This window comes from Eublepharis macularius, chromosome 17, assembly GCF_028583425.1.
Source record: "Eublepharis macularius isolate TG4126 chromosome 17, MPM_Emac_v1.0, whole genome shotgun sequence".
Taxonomy (NCBI): domain Eukaryota; kingdom Metazoa; phylum Chordata; class Lepidosauria; order Squamata; family Eublepharidae; genus Eublepharis; species Eublepharis macularius.
This window is the reverse complement of record NC_072806.1, coordinates 32076235-32095042: the sequence shown is the minus strand read 5'-3', so window position 1 is coordinate 32095042 and position 18808 is coordinate 32076235. Positions and strand designations below refer to the sequence as shown.

Sequence of the window (18808 nt, the reverse complement as noted above, 5' to 3'; positions counted from 1 at the left end):
CAGATATCACAGCAGCACCTATAAGACTGCCAAAATTTGTGGCAAGGTATAAACTTTTGTGAAGCACAGCTCACTTCTTCAGATACTGTGACTCAGGAAAGCTCATACCCTACCACAAATTTTGTTAGTCTTGTATGTGCTACTGGACTCTTGCTCTTTTCTCATGGGAATACAATTTGCATAGAAGTGCAATAGGAAACAAGAGCTGTATGACAAATTGCGTGGAGGGCAATCTAAACTCCCCTCTGGAGATTGAGGTGGGGCCACCGGTCATGTGACCATTTTCAAGACGTGCCAGAACTCCGTTCCACCGTGTTCCAGCTGAAAAAAAGCCCTGCTCTTGGATATTTTCCTGAGGTTACACAGCAGGATTGTGTTACAAGAACTATGGGGATAACAGCCCTGGGTTACATTACTGGGCTTGTCCAAAGGCTACTCTGAGGAGACAAGAAGTAAGGTAGGGAAATGGCATCATTATTAAGCCTTCTCTTTCAGGGGCCAGTCCCACTCCGTCAGCAATATGGGGACAGCAAGATTGACCTTTATTATAAGATGCTCAAAACCTTGTTCCTGGTTTTGTGTGGTGTGGGATGGGGGACTTTTTCCTGTATTCCTGCAAATGTACATTTAAATCTTACAACTTTAAGCACTATAATGTTGATTTTTCTTCCCCCACCCAATCCCCCCTTCTCAGAATACCACAATATGCAGAACTGCAAGTGACTTCATCAGGAAGGATTTGGGACACGTCAGCTTAGAGGTAAAAAGGGTGCTTGCACTGCGTAAATTTCTTTGTAAAAAGGCTCTTTGTATGCTATCAAGTGATGAGGAAGTCAAAAGAACACCAAAATAAGCAAAAGTCTGTAGCATTTTAAAAGGTTGTCAAGTTTTTATTCCAGTATAAGCTAGAGCCCACCTCCTCTGATGCAAGTGTTGGGCTCTCACTAAGCTGCATACCCTTTATCTGACTGTTGGATATGGATCTGGGAGACCCAGGTTCAAATCCCCGTTGTGCCAAAAAGTACACTGGGTGATCTGCAGTCAGTCTGTTGGCCTAACCTACCTCGTAGAGTTGTGAGGATAACGTGGAATAAGGGAAACCTATGTGCCTGAGCTCCTTGAAGAAGAACTGGATATAAATGTGCTGGGAATATATGTTGTCCGAGGTATTTTCTGCACAGGGCTTTTTCATCGGCTCTAGCCTCATACTGCATCCGTTTCTCTCCAGAGTTCTGCACGTATGATCAGAATACCCTATTCAGCCTCTGACCAGCTCCCCAAACTTTTTTGCATTCCGCACAGAGAAAGGATGCATCTGCCGCAGAATCAATCTAACCCCTGCTCCCTGTCGTAAATCCTAAACAAAAATGTCTACTCGGAGCATGGCTGTCCTGTATCAGAGAATTTTTTTTTTAAAAAAAAGAATAATGATGTTACAACATTGGCAAACCACCCCATAACAAAAGTCTGCCAAGAAAATGTCATCATGCGACGTCCCCCCATGGGTCAGTAATGACTTGGTGCTTGCACAGGGGACTACCTTTATCTTACCTCAGGGCTTTTTTTCTCAGAAAAGAGGTGGTGGAACTCAGTGGTGGAACTCAAGACTGCACAACGACATCACTTTGGGTCAGCTGGAACAAGGGGGAGATTTTTAAAGTTTAAATTGCCCTTGGCAAAAATGGTCACATGGCCGGTGGTTCCGCCCCCTGGTCTCTGGACAGAGGGGAGTTTAGATTGCCCTCTGCACCGCCAAGCTCCCCTCTGTCTGGAGATAAGGGGGCAGGGCCACCGGCCATGTGACCCTTCTCAAGAGGTGCTGGAACTCCGTTCCACCACGTTCCCGCTGAAAAAAAGCCTTGCCTTACCTTAACATTATAACATCATGATGTTATAACATCAGAGGCAGGCACCAGGGAAGGGGGACAACTAACACAATGAGATAATGACTTTATGATAACATCATAAAGTTTTTACAAAAAAAGAAGCATCTTGGGAAAGGAGAGGGATGAGGGGAAGGAGGAGAGAGAGGGAGGGAGAAGCTGAGAAGGGGATGTAGAGACCAATCACAAAAAGTGGCCTGCAGAGGGGAGGAGACAGGCAGAACGAAGGACAGAGGGGGGCAATTCTGCGTGATTGAAAATGCCTACTCAAAACTGCATCAAGAAAAGCACCGGGGAATAAGCGCAGGCAGAAAATCCAAAGAGAAATCTTGAAAATGCTGTATCGAAATCTGAAGGAGGAGCTGAGGATCCAGAATGCGGAAGAAAACCTGAAGAGGTATGGGGCCAGAAGCAGTGAAAATTCACTGTACAAAAAAGGCCATCGTTTAAAGTTTCCACCCGTGCTTCCTGTACTTTTCAGTCTATTCTTTTTTGGTGTTTTTTTTTTAATTGAAACGGCAACCTTGCAACTTCCAAGGGTGATTCCATTGAAACGAAAACAAAACCTTGTTAGTTTCCCCAGCATTAACTGAAGTAACTGACCATGCCTCAGCAACCACTGAGGAAATGGACCTGATGAAACCGACATGTCCTCAAAGCCCACAGCAGAAAGGGGGCATTTTTCCAGCGCAGAAATGAAAAACAGACGCCAGTTTGACACCCTCAATGTGTGGAATTAAAGAATCAAAGCAGTATCGAGCCAGAACAGATGAATAAAGCAGAGCCAGTTCTCGTGGGTTGAATATGCGGAAAGCCTGATGTATAGTTCAGCATGCAGAAGAGACCCAAATCAAACGTTTTCTCGCCTTCTGCCATGTTCTAAACAGGAGTAATTAGCAAAGGTTCTGTGCTTGGCACGGTTAGATGTGTGCTGCATGACAGCAATATGTTATTCGTTGTGAGCCCCAGTTTCTACAAGCCGTGCTCTGCATTTTCTCTCTGGCATGTGTACCCTGCTGAGAAATCTCATCCTGCCCTCCTTTCTTTTACAGAACAGCGAGACAATCCAATACCAGCTTGTGAACTGTGTTATCAAGTCAGAGAGAGAGAATGTCATTGTGACTGCAGAGCTGCCTTTAGCCAATTCCCTGCAGGTATATTCCAGGGAAGAGATTTTTATGGGCACGGATCCAATGTTGATTCAAGTGAAGTGTGCAAAGATATCTTCACCGTGACCAGCCAGAGTCCAAAGTGTGGGGTGTGGACAGAGCAAGTGCCAGGTAGCTGTTGTAAGAAAAAGTCGCATGGATGACTCGACGTTGAGCAAGAGAGTAATGTCCATGGGGCCTGTCTCCGTTACAAACATATGCTAGCCTTATTCCATTTTAGCTGTCTTGGCTTCTGCAAAGACTCCTGGGGGATGTAACCTGGGGAGAGTCTTGAGAATTTTCTCCAAAAGAACTGTAGCCCTCATCACAAATTTGTGGTTACTTGGGCAGAGCTGCTAAGCCAGTTAGATGTCTCCACGATAAAAAAGTGAAATGTCATGATTTCTGCAGTGTCAACGAAGATACTGGAAGAGTCAGAGTGGTGTATTTATAAACCCGGGGGGGCGGGGAGTGAAATTGTTTTATAAAACTGTGGAGGGGAGTGAAATTGTTTTTAGGGGAAGCCCCTTTAGTGTCTCCCCTCCCCTTCCAGTAAATGCAGTCTTTAGCCCTTTGAGAGCAGTCCTAAGCAGGTCTATGCAGAGTCTTCTTCGGGTCTATTCAATGGGGCTTACTCCCAGGAAAGTGTTCCGGGATGGCACTGTTTGTTTCTGGGATGAAGTTGGATCTGCGCAGAGTTTCCTTGTGCCTTGAAGCAAAGTAGCAGACTTCTTAACTGGCCCGGCTCCTGCACCCTTCAAAGTAGCCTGACATGGAATTTCTGTGGTAGAAGCTTTTCCTGTTGGTTTTTTCCTTCCACACCAGGCAAAGCTTCCCCTGCTCAGTTTCCATCTTGTTAGACTACAATTAGGTAAGCAATGCAAGTAATTGCATATGAAAAATTTTTATATATATACAAAAGTGCAAAAGTGCAAGAATGTGCAACACAGTTTTGTCTAGGCTAGTTTTGTCTTATTGATTCCATCTATGGACACATGGATTGCCTTTTCCTTTGGTTGCACTCTCCACCTTCGATTGAGCTTATCATCGTATATATATGAATTTTTGTAATTGCTCTTGGCGACGGACCACTCTACCTCATTCATGAAACTATTGTAAACTGTGTTGCACATTCTTTCACTTTTGCACTTTTGTATATATATAAAAATTTTTGATATGCAATTATTGGCATTGCTCTCCGGTTTGTAATTTACGTGTCCTTTTCTGGGGGCTTCCCTTTAGTTGTTGCTGCAGGCTACAATTAGGAGCAGGAGCAGTGAAAAAAGTTGGCAATTCTGTGTCAGGGCACCAGGAAACATTGGCTTCAGTTTATCGACCAAGAGTGTCTGCTCTGTATATCAGCTGTGCTCACTTGAAGACTGGGAAATTATATTAAGTCATACATTTGCTGTTAATATCACCCCCCTTCTTTTCTAGATCTTTAAAAACAGAACTAGCTTGCTGGTTACCGGGGAGATAATTTTCAACAGAGACCTTTACGTGGGCTTGAGTGAAAGTCATCACAAAACACAGGTACGAGGGAAGCAGGATTCTGAGCTGATTTTCCCGTAGAGGAGAAAAAGTGGAACCAAATTGGCTATGAGGCTGATGTTTCACTTTTGCTCAGTATGGGCTTAACCCAGATCAGTGGTGAGTCTCACTGGGATCAGGGGGACAGGGGAAAGGGGGGAAACTGGCCTTTGCACCACTGAGGGATAATATCACTGGCCTACCTTCTAGGACTGTTGTAAGGATTCGGGTGATGCGTTCATGAAGCGCTTAGATTTAAATCAGTAAATGAGGAAAAGCACAATTTGGCCCAAATGAAGCACTTAATTAATAACAATATAATAATAATAATATTCTATTTATATACTGCCTTTCAGGGCACCTTAACACCCACTCAGAGCGGTTTACAAAGTATATTATTATTATCTCCACAACAACAATCACCCTGTGGGGTGGGTGGGGCTGAGAGAGCTCAGAGAGAGCTGTGACTGGCCCAAGGTCACCCCTCTGGCTTCAGGTGGAGGAGTGGGGAATCAAACCCGGCTCTGCAGATTAGAGTCCTGCCGCTCTTAACCACTACACCAAAATTAGAACCCCATTCATTTCAATGGGCAAATTGCGCTGAAAAGCACGATGCTGTGCTCTTTATGTAAGTTTAAGTTCGATCGATCCTGATGGGATTTACTTTTCAGTAAATGTGCAGAGGCATCGGTTGCAAATCTCTCCTACTGCAATAAATCAAATAGCTTAGTTTTTGGCTGGATATAAAAATCAAAAGCCAGTTTTCATTAGAGGATGGGTGGAAGAGGTGAAGGGTTTATCCTGGAATGTGGGAAATCATGATATTTAAATCAGTTTAAGATTTAAATGAAATATCAGGTTCTGGATTAGCAAGTCATCTAAAAGAATAAGATGAGATCGAGGGGTGGGGTGGGCACTTTAGTTCAGAATTCCTATCTGCCAGGAACTGACTCTGTCTCTGCTTTAGCCTCTCCCCTTTATAATATAATAATACTGGCCTACCTTGCAAAACTGGTTTGTAAGGGTTACAACAAGATAGTATTACAGTGCTTTTGATTTTAGAATTTATTTTCTAAAAAGTATATCATCATTCTAACTCTCAACGTTTTTTTTAAATAGATCATTGTTTTCTTGCTGAAAGAGCGAGATTTTGACTATCTTCCTGTTCTCATTGGAAGCTCTGTAGTTGGGATTTTGCTCTTAGCTCTGATTGTTGCTCTCCTTTATAAGGTAAATATTCAACTTTCCTCCTATGCCAAACTTGTAATTCTTTTTCAACCATGTACATGCTGAAATTCTGCTACAGCATTATTAGTGATAGGATGACTTTCCTTGGCCGTTTCCAGACGGCTTACCTTCTGCCGCTCCATGCTGCAACGTCGCAGCTCATGCTGGAGAAAACGCGAAATAGCACGTTTTCTCATGCGAGTTTTGCGCAAAATCACGCGAGAAAACACGATATTTTGCGTTCGCCCCAGCACGAGCTGCGGCGTTGTGGCATGGAGCAGCAGAAGGTAAGCCATCTGGAAACGGCCCTGCTCTCTTTTGTCTTACCGGGAATGGGAATTTTAAAAAATGCTAATGGGATCTAGTACAGAAAGTGATCCTTAAGATCTGGAGGTAGAAAATGAAGGCAGCAATGATTTGCAGAGAGCTAACGTCTTGCAGGTGTGGGGCCAAGCTAGAAGTGACGAGTTACACTTGAATGGCAAGTGAACAGACTCACATGTATTCCTCCCTGTTCACTTGCCCTCCACTCGATCACAGGGAGGAATACATGTGAGTCTGTTCACTTGCCATTCAAGTGTAACTCGTCACTTCTAGCTTGGCCCGTAGAAGCAAACCAAGAGTAACTCTCCAGATATCCAAAAGCTGGCAGACTCTTACTAATACATGGCTTACCTCAAGGAAAAATATCAATCATTTCATTTTTTGTTAAATCAGAATTGCTGATGCCTTGACTGAATTGTAATACATATTTCTGTTTCCGGTTCCTCTTGTTTCTAGGGTGGCTTCTTCAAAAGGAATTACAAAAATATGTTGGAAGAGCAGCGCAATTCCTTAATGGAGCAAGATTCCAGTTGTGGATGAAATCCTCCGGGGACTCCTTCCGGCTGCGTAGAAAGAAACAAGAGAAAATCAAGCTCCAGTTTCTTATTTTATCTCCCCACCCCATAAGCTGAGAAGGGCTCCAGTCTGAGGGCCAAGTGACGAATGACACTTGCCTGGCAAGTGAACAGACTCACGTGAATTCCTCCCTGTTCGCTTGCTATTCACTTGCTCTCGACTTGCTCAAGTGGAACGCAAGTGAATGGCAAGTGAACAGGGAGGAAAACACGTGAGTCTGTTCACTTGCCAGCAAGTGTCATTCGTCACTTGTAGCTTGGCCCTGACTTGACACAATTTACTTCCAAATCTGATCTGGGAATCTTATGGATGGGGGCGGGGTGGTTGGATGACCTGCAAGGCTGTCTTAAGCCGAATTATATCCTTCTTATCAGCGAGCTTAGAAAGGTGTGAGTCTGCTTAGGTTGGCTGTGATTATCATGTGTTCATTTAGGTTGCAACTAGTTTGGATTTGTGAATGTCTTTTCCAAGTGTTGACTCTTCTGGTTGAATAAAAAAGAAAATGTTTATGTCAAGATTAGAACAAGTATAATCTGTAGGCCCAGGGCCTTTGCCATGTTTTTGCTACAGCTTTTAACATGTGTACAAATATATGTTAGACATAGACTGTGTGAATGAGCCAGATCTTCTAAACATTGGAAGTGAAGGGTGGTGCAATGGCTCTTTGCACCCAGCACACCAGAAAATCTATACAGGGCCACAGAACTAGCCATAAACTAGACAGGTCAGATCCTTCCTCTCCTCTTTTCTGCTGTAGCACAGTGGTTAAGTGGTTTGACTGCAAATCAGCATTCTGCTGGTTCGAATCCCACTACTGCCACCACCTCAGTAGGCGGCCTTGAATAAGCCACTCCTCTCGGCCCCAGCTCCCCAGCTGTATATTATGGATAATAATAACACTGACTTTGTTAACTGCTCTGAGTGTGGCACTAATCTGTCTAGAAGAGAGGTATATAAGTGCACAGTGAGCTGCTGTAATATAATGGTTAAGCGGTTGGGCTGTGAATGCGCTCTTCTGGTTTGACTCCCACTACTACCATGAGCTCAGCAGGCGGCCTTGGTTAAGCCCCAGCTCCCCAGCTGTATTGTGGGGATAATAATAACGCTAACTTGTTCACCGCTCTGGGCGAGGCACGTCTAGAAGAGCAGTCTAGAAGCACAGTTATTATTCCGTTGCTGTTTCTTTGGCTGTTTTCGCACATCGTTAACATTAGACAACACTCACGGAACGGTGGCATCATCGTGGTGATTTCTGACGTCACCCCGTCATGATTCTGTTTTCATGGTGACGCTAGAAATCGCACCATAAAGATGCTAGCAGTCCATGAGTGTTGCGCGATGTTAACAACGTGTGAAAACGACCTTTGTTTACCAAGAATGTGAATCTCAGGGATTTTCTTCCTTCAAAGGCTTCTTCCTTCCCTGCCTCTGTGCTTGAGCACTCTCTTTCGCACACCATGAGAACACCGTGCTCTCTCTCTCACAGCCAGAGTACACATTACAGCCAAAGCAGACATGAGTCAGGGCGTGGATGCCAGACTTGGTGTCACACACGTGAGTGGGAGAACTTATCTTGAAAGCCCTCCATTGCTCCACTCAGCACTGCAAAAGTGGGGGGTTGGGGGCTTCTGGCTTTCCTCGCATGTTGTTTTCACTGGGAGAGGGAGCTTGTTTGCCTCTTTCTATAGGACACATGGAGCCAGAGAAAGGGGCAAACATCCTAATGAAAACAGTATGGCAGGGAAGCTGGAAACCCCTCCTTCCCCTATGTCTTCTGGCAGTGAATTCCATCACTTAATTATGCACTAAGTGAAGAAGGGTTTCCTTTTGTCCGTCCTGAAGCTATTGCCCATCAACTTCATTGGGAATCCCCGAGTTCTGGTATTAATGGGAGAGGGTGAGAAAGCACTTTCTATCCACTTTCTCCACCCCTCGGGTCCATGGATTGCTGGATCCAACCCCATGCCCACACATCCTGATGGGCAACAACCATACCATCTCTATCCTGCACACAAAACAGGAGGGTACAGATGGGGCATACAGAGCAGGCAGGGCATAACCCGAATGTCACTGCTGCATATAGACCATGTTTCTGCAGAAGGTCCACATGAGGCTCAGGAAAGGTACTCAGCTGCTCTTTGGTGCCTCCAGACTGACCTCTCCTCCATGATCAGCTTGTTCTGCCTGGCTAGTTTCTCCAGTGCTAGTTGCCTAACTGCCCTGACCTGGATTGCCCAGGTGAGCCTGTTCTCGAAGCTAAGCATGGTCAGCCTTGATTAATAATTGGATGGAAGACCGCCAATGAAGACCAGACCTCCAATGAAGAACCCCTGCCATGGAAAACCCAACCTCAGCTATGACTTGAGGGCACCACCACCAAGCATGCGTGCAGGCCCTGACCTGGAAAGCCGAGGTGAGCCTGATCTGGTCAGATCTCAGAAGCTAAGCAGGGTCAGCCTGGGTTAATAATTGGATGGGAAACCTCTAATGAAAGCCAAGGTTGCCGAGGCAGAAAGATAAGGCTGTTCCCGATTACAGTCACTAAATAAAGGTGGTCAAAGGACCATCGGGAAGAAAGATTCTACAATACTATAGTGCAACAGTTTATGGATCTTTTCAAGTGATTTTAACAATAATGCATAATTACATCATATTACATATCATTTCTCATATCATTTCTCAACATTTTTCAGCATTTATAATACACGGAAACAAGAGTCCTCTTCAAGAGGACCTGAGGGTGTGACGGCGATGCAGCAGAAAAAGTCTTTAGAGACTCAAAATAATGTGTCTTTAACTTTTTTTCTTTTTTCAAATTTTTCAAAAGCCAAGATGGAAAGGTACGTGGCTGGGCCAGAGATGAAAGTTGGAGAGCCCAGCAGTGCCCGGAACTAAGACTGGCAGATTTTCCTATAGTTCTTCGTCCATAAGGACTTCATCAGGGGCAACCAGCTATATCCACATTTCAAAAATAAATGCCATACAATATAAACCACTCCTGGCTTTACGTGTATTTCTTCACAATGATAATAGTAAACATAACAAACAAACATCCAGCTTACCAGTACACAGTTGCATAACATACGCGCCGAAAGAACACCCATGTTTATTTAAAAAAAAAAAAAAGAAAAAAGAAAGAACACCCATGGACGTGGAAAGAATCCTACATACTATGGGTTTGGGGATTCTAGCTTTTATACATTGGAGCCATCCTGATCCTAAGAAAACTTACAACATATTATCCCCAAATGGCAAATATCCATCTATACCAAAAAGCATTTCAAAGACAGTTCATTGTTCAAGCCCCATGGGTGCATGGTATTTAAAGAATGAATCCATCTTGCCTCTTTCTGGAGGAGATGTAATTGCAGGTCAGATTCTCTAATGGTAGTATAGAGACCTGCCACTCTAATGTCTTCTTGTGTTATGCTTCTTGTCCAAAAAATGTTGTGTGAGTGGCGCTTCTAATACTCAATTTTTAATTCTTGATACGTGTTCCAGAATCCGTACCCGTAATGGATGCGTAGTGCTACCCACATATAATTTAGGGCACAGGCATATAATCAAATAGACCACCCCCATGGTTTGGTATGTGATAAGTTGTTTCAGGCGAACCTTAACATTGATACTACCTAGTTCCACAGAATTTCCCTGTAGCATATATTTACATGCTGCGCAATGTGCGCATCTAAAAGTACCCTTAGGGGGAGGTAATCTACCCACTAGGCTCTCCTCCCGGTCAATCCTCCGTGAGGCTGAATGAACCTGGATATCCTTGATATTAGTGATTCTTCTATAGCCAATATCTGGTTCCCTTTCGCACCCTGGAATCTCAGTAAGTAATGGCCAGTATTTATGGACTATTTTCTTAATCTGTCCCGACAGTGGAGTATAGTCCATGGCCCATGTTAGTCGTTCTTTTGCAGCCTGTCTTTTTTTATTTATTAAGGTGTTCCTACGGACTCCCTGGACAATAATTCTAGTTGGATAACCCTTTTGAGTAAAATGTTTCGCCAGTGTCTGACAGCCCTTATTGTAATCCTCCGTGGTAGAAGAATTTCTTTTTATTCTTAATAACTGTCCATAAGGGATGTTTCTTATCAAATGGGGTGGGTGGAAAGAGTTGTATTCTAAATAGGGGTGGCAGTCTGTTGGTTTACTATAAGGACGTACACAGAGCCTATTATTACTATTTCTGTATACTGTAACGTCCAAAAAGTTAATGAAATTCTGGTCACAGTTCCATGTAAACTGGATGTTAGTATCTTGGTTGTTTAACCAATTAACCAACTTACATAAAGGTTGCAGAGGCAGGCAAGGGCAAGCCAGTTAGTCTCGTGCCATGAAAACCCTGCCAGGGGGTCGCCATAAGTCAGCTATGACTTGAGGGCACTCTCCATCACCAAGTGCCTAACTAGAGGTATAAAACCTATCCATCATCAGAGAGAATCTATCTGTTTAAAAGCGTGTACCCTACCTCTGAAAGAAGAGGGACTTTGCATACAGTAGGTTCAGTCCATGACAACAACTGTTCAGAGGCTCAGGTTGCCCATGGTGTAAAAGCCCTCTGTCAGAGGGGCACGGCTGATCTCGATGGACCAAGTTTCTCGTGGATAGCCATGTTGGTCTGCAGTAGAAGAGCAAGATTTGAGACCAGATGAAGTTTTCTTCAGATGAAGGTATCTTCATTTGTTTGGTGTTCACGATGCTAAACAGAACTTCAGATGGAATAGCATGCCCAGCTCATCTTTTGGTGGGACTGAAACTAAGAGAAAGGCTCGAGGGATGGTGGTAGAGAATGCCCTCAAGTCTTAGCTGACTTATGGCGACCCCTGGTGGGGGTTTCATGGCAAGAGACTAATAGAAGTGGTTTGCCATCGCCTGCCTCTGCAAACACGGTCTTCCCTGGAGGTCCCCTATCCAATTACTAACCAAGGCTGACCCTGCTTAGCTTCTGAGATCTGACCAGATCAGGCTCACCTGGGCTACCCAGGTCAGGGCTAAATGGAATCCTGCCCTCAAGCCATAGTTGACATGGTGACACCCCCCCATGGGGTTTTCATAGCAAGAGACTAACAGAGGTGGTTTGCCATTGCCTGCCTCTGCAACTCTGGTCGTTGGAGGTCTTCCACCCAATTACTAACCAAGGCCGACCCTGCTTAGCTTCTGAGATCTGACAAGATCGGACTCACCTGGGCTATCCAGGGCCGATTCCAGACGGCCCCCTGCCTCGCGAAACGTCGCGCGTCGTCGCGCGTCGTTGCGCAGAAAACGCGAAATATCGCGTTTTCTCGCGCGAGTTTTGCGCGACCTCGCGCGAGAAAACGCGATATTTCGCGTTTTCTGCGCAACGACGCGCGACGACGCGCGACGTTTCGCGAGGCAGGGGGCCGTCTGGAATTGGCCCAGGTCAGGGTGCTCAAAGGATATGTGATGCTAAAGTCTCTCTTCAGCTCTGCCGCTTTTGCTGCCTTCATTCTGGGGCCTGCAGCAAGCCCAGGAGAAGCAGCCCCGTCTGCCAAAGGCATGCTGCCAGATGTAGCTGTCTTTTCACACCCAGGCTAGGCGGGAGGTGGCTTCCAGCACAAGGCAGCAAAATGGCCCTGTCCCTGGAGCAGTTTCGTGCAAGGCGAGGCGTAGCCTGGCATCACCAATAATTGCTCTCTAATTAGACCGATGTGTGTGTGTGTGGGTACCCTTGAATGTGCCTCTCCAGGGGGAGCTTGTAGACAAAACAGTTGCTCATTAGGGTGACTCGAGGGATTCGGCACCATCCTAGAGCTCACCTGTGTGTGTATTTGATGAATTAACCTGGAATTACTAAAGTCCTTTAGGTTTTTAAAAACTTTTATGAGGTTACAAAGACTGCCCCCATCTCTTCAGTGCCCTCCCTCTGCTGCCGGGTGAGTGGGGGTCCTTGTTCACTCTTCCAGGGCTGCCTTCACAATGAAATTAGCTTGAAGTTCTAGCTTCAAACAGCAGACATGAGAAGGGGTGTCCTTTTCCTTTCTATCTCCTTGTATCATTTTAAAAAATACTCTCTAATCCAGACCAGCAGGGCATCCATTTGTCCTTTTGCTTTAGAAGCAGATTTATTTATGGCCAAGGCAAGCTCCCCCACCCCCCTTGCGTGCTGGCCAATCTCTTCTCCAAGATAGTGAGTGGAGCGCAAGTGGAGGGCAAGTGAACAGGGAGGAATACACGTGAGTCTGTTCACTTGCCAGGCAAGTGTCATTCCTCACTTGTAGCTTGGCTCTGGGATGCAAAACTCTAGGCACCCACTCCATTATCTCTGAGCCAAGAAACGAGTCCCCCCTGGTCTTTTATTTAATGCCCCTTCATTGCTCAAGGAAATACTAAAGAGGGATGAAGAGAGAAAAACCAGTTTTGAGCTGTCTCCAGGAAGGTGGTTTGGGAGTTGGGTTGCCAAACTCCAGGTGAGCCCTGGAGTTCTCCCAGCATTACAACTGATCTCCAGACTATCGAGATCAGTTCCCCTGGAGGGAATGGGAGCTTCAGGGAATGGATTCTATGGCACAAAGACCCTGCTGACCTCCTTCCCCTCCCCGAACTCTGTCATCCCCAGGCTCTGCCCCCGAATCTCAAGGAATTTCCCAATCTGGAGTTGGCCACCCAGAGTTCTTATGCCAATGCAAAGACAGAAGAGGGCTCTAAGTCTCTCTTGCCACCCACATGTCTCCTGATGAGCATGCCTCTTGTTTCGCACCCAAGACCATGTACAGGAATAATATCTGCAGTCAGATCATTCTTGTGAGTCTGGAAGGAGAATGAAGCACGGGCCTTTGGCCGTGTGCCCAGACCAAGGAAGTTAATTGTAAAAGCACAGTCTGGGAAGTGGGAGACGGAACTGTTCAAGGGCAGCTTGGCCTCAAAGACTCTTTCCTGGCATGTTAATCCAGCTGAGCCCCATTAAATCCCTAAGTGGTGCTTCTTTCAAGCTGAGCTGTCTTGCCAATGAGGTACGTTCCGCTGGCAGTGCTTTGGCGCGGAGCATATTGCAAGTCCCTGCTGAGTTCCAGCCGGCTGTTGCTCATTTTAATTGGCTTATTCATACAACCTTTTCAGTGTTTTACTTATGTGTATCACAGTCCACAGGGCAGTTAATATACTTAAAATAAAACTAACAGAGCTAGAGTTTCCCCTTTTTAAAATCAAAGTTGACAATTTAGAGGAAGCGGTAGATTCTTGCGACAAGTCATTGCAATGCTATAGGGATTTAGCAATTACCATTTTTTTTTAAAGTCCAAAACAAACCATCCAACGGGGCATGGGGGAAGGCAGGGGAAATGACGGGTGATGGGTGAAAGTGCCCCCAAGCGCCCATGTGAATGCTTCATTGCCACAGTGTAAAGGCTTCTGCATTCAAGGCAGTGATAAAAAAGGGAAAAGAGAATCCAGCCATATGGCTGCAGCCTCTCAGCACGGGTAGGGGTCACTATCCAATATTGATTAGCAGGATGTATCTGAAGCAGGGCCTTTTCCTGGCACTATGCACTATGTACAGTACCAGCATCTTTCCACAGTATTGGCACCCCATTCAGCTGGCAGGCTTGGGCACTCCAGGCAGCAAACATCATGAGTACCGGCGCTTCTTCTTTTTTAAGAAAAGGGCACCACTGAATAGTGGATATATACCTGTAATGAGCTAACCGACCTGACCTGGATAGCCCAGGCAAACCTGATGAGAGCCAGTTTGGTGTAGTGGGTAAGAGCATGGGTATCTAATCTGGAGAACCGGGTTTGATTCCCCACTCCTCCACTTGTAGCCAGCTGGGTGACTTTGGGTCAGTCACTTAAGAGCGGCAGGACTCTAATCTGGAGAGCCAGGTTTGATTCCCCACTCCTCCACTTGAAGCCAGCTGGGTGACCTTGGGTCAGTCACAGCTCTTCCAGAGCTCTCTCAGCCCCACCCACTTCATAGGGTGTTTGTTGTTGGGATAATAATAACATACTTTGTAAACCGCTGAGTGGGTGTTAAGTTGCCCTGATGGGCAGTATATAAATCAAATAGGGATCCCCCGCCCCCGCTCCCCACACCCCGCCCCCACTTACCTGAGAAGCTTCCTTGTGTGCTCCCCTGCGGTGCAGCGTGCTCCTGTGTGCCACAGCCGCCGGGATCAGGCCCGTTTTGGCCCAGATTGGGGCTGCTGTGGAGCGCGGGAGCGCTCCTGCACTCCACAGCGCCCAAAACAGGCCCATTTCGGTGCAGATTGGGCCCGTTTTTGAGCTGCTGCGGAGCACAGCGCCTCAAAAACAGGCCCGATCCATGGCAGAATGGCCCATTTCTGGCGCTGCGGAGCACAGGAGCGCTCCACAGTGCCCAAAAATGGGCCTGCCCAGGGGGCGCGTGATGACGTCACTCCTGAAGTGACATCATCGTGCCTGTGGGGGGGGGGGCGGGCGCTCCATGTGCACACACACCCCTCTCCACAAAGGTAAGTGCCAGGCACCTGTCCCCCGCCGGGAGGTTGAGGGGGCCTAGCAACCCTAAAATCAAATGTTGTTATTATTATACTGGCAGACCTCAGAAGCTAAGTAGGGTCGGCTGGTAGAGTTAGTTAGTAATTGGATGGGAGACCTCCAGCAAAGACCAGGGTTGCAAAGGCAGGTGATGGCAAACCACCTCCATTAGTCTCTTGCCATGGAAACCCCACCGGGGGTTGCCGTAAGTCAGCTATGACTTGAGGGCAGGATTTCATTTCATTTCATCCCATCCATATCCCTGTTGAACCCAAATTTGAGACTGTCGGGTCTACATAAGAATTCTAATCCAGTAACTTCTCTTTGAGCCCCGTCTCATCAGATTTTGGAAGCTAAGCACGATCAGTACTTGGATGGGAGACCACAGAGGAAGGCTGGGGTAGCTGTGCAGAGGAAGGCAATGGCAAGCCCCCTCTGCTGCTCACTTGCCTGGAAAGCCCCTCGCTGGAGTCACCATAAGTCGGTTGCAACTTGATGGCACACGTCTACACAACTTCTGTCGGAAATTTCTCTTAGAAACTGTTCTGCTGGAGAACTGCAGCCTCTGTTATTGAATGCCCCAGGGGGGCCGAAACACTGTCCTTACTAGTCCCCATTTTTAATAGCTGATTTGTATCCTTTTTTCACTTGCATGGAGCATGTCCAGAAGAGCTAGCTGTCCCCTGGTAGTATCTAACATAACCCGGGCCATGCAGGTGACAAACTGTTGGTGACACGGCTGATGTTGCTGGGTCCTAGGAGAGCATTGCTTGAGTGGATAGGAAGGGGTTAACAACCATAACAGTTAGCGTTTATCATGTGTTGAAACCCTAAAGGCGGATGCGGCGCCCCATATGAATAGGAGCTAAATACCGTTGTGGTTGGAAACTGATTCTAACCAGCTCACGTTTGCTCAGCTTGCAAAACGTGAAGACATATAAGGAAAGAGTGTGCGTAGCTAATATGTGTCTGACCCACTATAAGTAAAAACAAATAAGGGGAAGGGGAGATGTAATCAGGGGTGGATCGGTAGGCAATTCGGAAAGGATGTACCCCCTGAGGACCTTGGCCAATGGGGAAAGGGAGAGGGAAACGCGGCAGTCGGATATAGGATGTGCATTAACTTCTATGTATGAGCAAAATGTTCGGGGAGCTTGTCTTGTGCAATGCTCCCGTTTGTTGCAATAAATGTACTATTTAGTTCTGGATCTTGACTGTTTGAATAAAAGAATCTATACCTTTAACAGATATAACAACAACAACAACAACAACAACTGCACTTATATACCGCTCTTCTAGACAGATTAGTGCCCCACCCAGAGCGGTGGACAAGTTAGCATTATCATTATCCCCACAATACAGCTGGGGAGCTGAGAGGAGTGGCTGACCCAAGGCCACCTACTGAGCTCACAGCAGGAGTGGGATTCAGACCAGTAGAGTGCTGATTTGCAGCCAAACCACTTAACCACTGTGCTACAGCAGCTCTGGGGACAGAATTAGCGATGGGGTATGTTGCAGTGGCACAGAGGGCAATCTAAACTCCCCTCTGTCTGGAGATCAGGGGGCGGGGCCACTGGCCATGTGACCATTTTCACCGAGAGCAATTTAAACTTGAAAAAACTCCCTCCTTGTTCCAGCTGACCCAAAGTGACATCGTTGTGCAGTCCTGAGTTCCACCACTGAGTTTTACCACCTCTTTTCCCAGAAAAAAAGCCCTGGTGGGTGGGCAACATAATTTGTAGGAAGGCTTGTCCAAAGGATGTTGTACATTCAGCATGATTACAGACGGTGAATCTCATGGGATTTGCTGTATGGTGGCTGGAAGCTGGTAGGATAATTCAGCTCTCCATTGGTTCCTTGGCTGCTTTTCCAGCAGAAAAGCAAGACCGTTTTTTAAAAAAATAAATACACACAGAGGGATCCCCAGATCTCTTGATCCTCCTGGTGGTCTTGAGGCTGCTGTAGGTCCAGAACATGCAAACATGCAACTATCAAGAAGGTATCCCCCCCTGTACGGCCACAATAAGGACCTATAGCTACAAACAGGAAAATAAAAGGAAACCTCTTAATGTGAGCATCTGAAGCTGCCTTATACTAAGTCATTCCATTCGTCCACTGAGCTCAGTATTGTCTCCTTTGAGAAATAAATCATATGTTGGCCTCAGAAACCTAATTAAAGGATTCCATAGTTGGGCCATTAGCAGAGTATATCGTTTGCAGTAAAAGCGTGATTATAGGTGGTGTGAGCTGGTTATGCTGGCTGGTGTGTGTGCGCACAGGAGAGAAAAATAACAAACCATACACTTGTTTATATTTAGAAGGGAAATAAGAGTTCTTTATTATAGGAACTCTAAACTCTGATAGGAAAGGAGGAGAGATAGATCTCTATCTACCTATCTTATCTAAGGATGGACATGGATGGCAGGACAAATCCTGCATCCATGGTTGCAAGATGGAGAGAAGGGAGAAGGAGATGGTGGTAGTGACAAAGCCAGGAAGAGAAGGATGTCATGAGGAGGAAGTCCTGAGAATAGCAATCTACACATCAAAGGATAGTCAGAGCAGTAAACAGATGCCCTGACCTCTCTAACTCTTTGGTTTGTCCCCCTCTGAAACTTGAGGAAAGGGACAGCGCTCAGTGCTCCTCTTCTAACATCCTTTGACTGGCTGCAGTTCCCCCAGGGTTTCCCCAGGGAGAGAGAGAGCCAAGCAGGCATCCTGGTCTTGCAGCTGTAATGGAGAGCCAAGCTGCAAGACCAGGACGCCTACATTTCCCATCAAAACTTGAGGGAAGCTGACAAGTGTCCAACCTGTGTCAGGCGTCACTTGTAGCTTGGCTCAGAGGCCTTTCCCAACAGCTGCTCCCCCAAGGCCTGGGGTAACTGGAGGTGGAAAGGGTTTGAACCATTCAAAGCTCTTCCACTGAGCTCCTTCTGCCCTTCACAACAATAGGTAGGGTTGCCAGGGCCTCTCAACCTCCTGGCGGTGGGACTGGCTCCTGGCACTTACCTCTGGTGGGCTCCTGCGGCTCCTGCAAGCGCAATGACGTCACTTCCCAGAAGTGATGTCATCACGCAGCCCTGGAAGCATGCCCACACTCTGCAAGGGCTCAGATGGGGGCTGCTGCGGAGTGCGGGAGCACTCCTGTCCTCCACAGCGGCCCAAAACGTGCCCATTTTGGCCCAAATCGGGCTTGTTTCAGGCCCATTTTGGCATGGATTGGGCCTGTTTTGAGGTGCTGCGGAGTGCGGGAGCGCTCCTGCGCTCTGCAGAGACCCAAAATGGGCTTGATCCGCTCCAAAATGGGCCCGAAATTAACCTGATTTGGGCCAAAACGGGCGCGTTTTGGGCCGCTGTGGAGGGCAGGAGTGTTCCCGTGCTCCGGAGCAGCTCCGATCTGGGCCCAAACTGACCTGATCCAGGAGGCTGCTGCTCACAGGAGCACGCAGCACCACAGGGGAGCACACACAGAAGCTGCGTGCCCCCCTGCTGGCCAGGTAAGTGGGGGCAGGGGGTGGGGGTGGGGGATCCCCCGCCCCTGCCGGAGGTCTGGCATCTCTAACAATAGGCCAGATCTGGTCATGTGGCAAGGCTTGGTTTTGCCATTCTAAAATCTACTACCCCGTACTAGATCTCTGT

General features: G+C 46.8%; 1 protein-coding gene across 1 annotated transcript in view; it reads left to right on the top strand.

Annotated features, from left to right (window-relative positions):
- The window catches only part of ITGAE (integrin subunit alpha E), a 57482-nt gene extending 50680 nt beyond the window's left edge, over positions 1-6802 (top strand). Inside the window, exons 24-28 of the mRNA XM_055001858.1 lie at positions 695-760; positions 2936-3037; positions 4469-4564; positions 5681-5791; positions 6569-6802. Of these exons, the coding sequence (XP_054857833.1) occupies positions 695-760; positions 2936-3037; positions 4469-4564; positions 5681-5791; positions 6569-6652 (459 nt within the window). The 3' untranslated portion in view covers positions 6653-6802. The remainder of the gene's footprint in view (positions 1-694; positions 761-2935; positions 3038-4468; positions 4565-5680; positions 5792-6568) is intronic.
- Positions 6803-18808: the final 12006 nt, after the last annotated feature.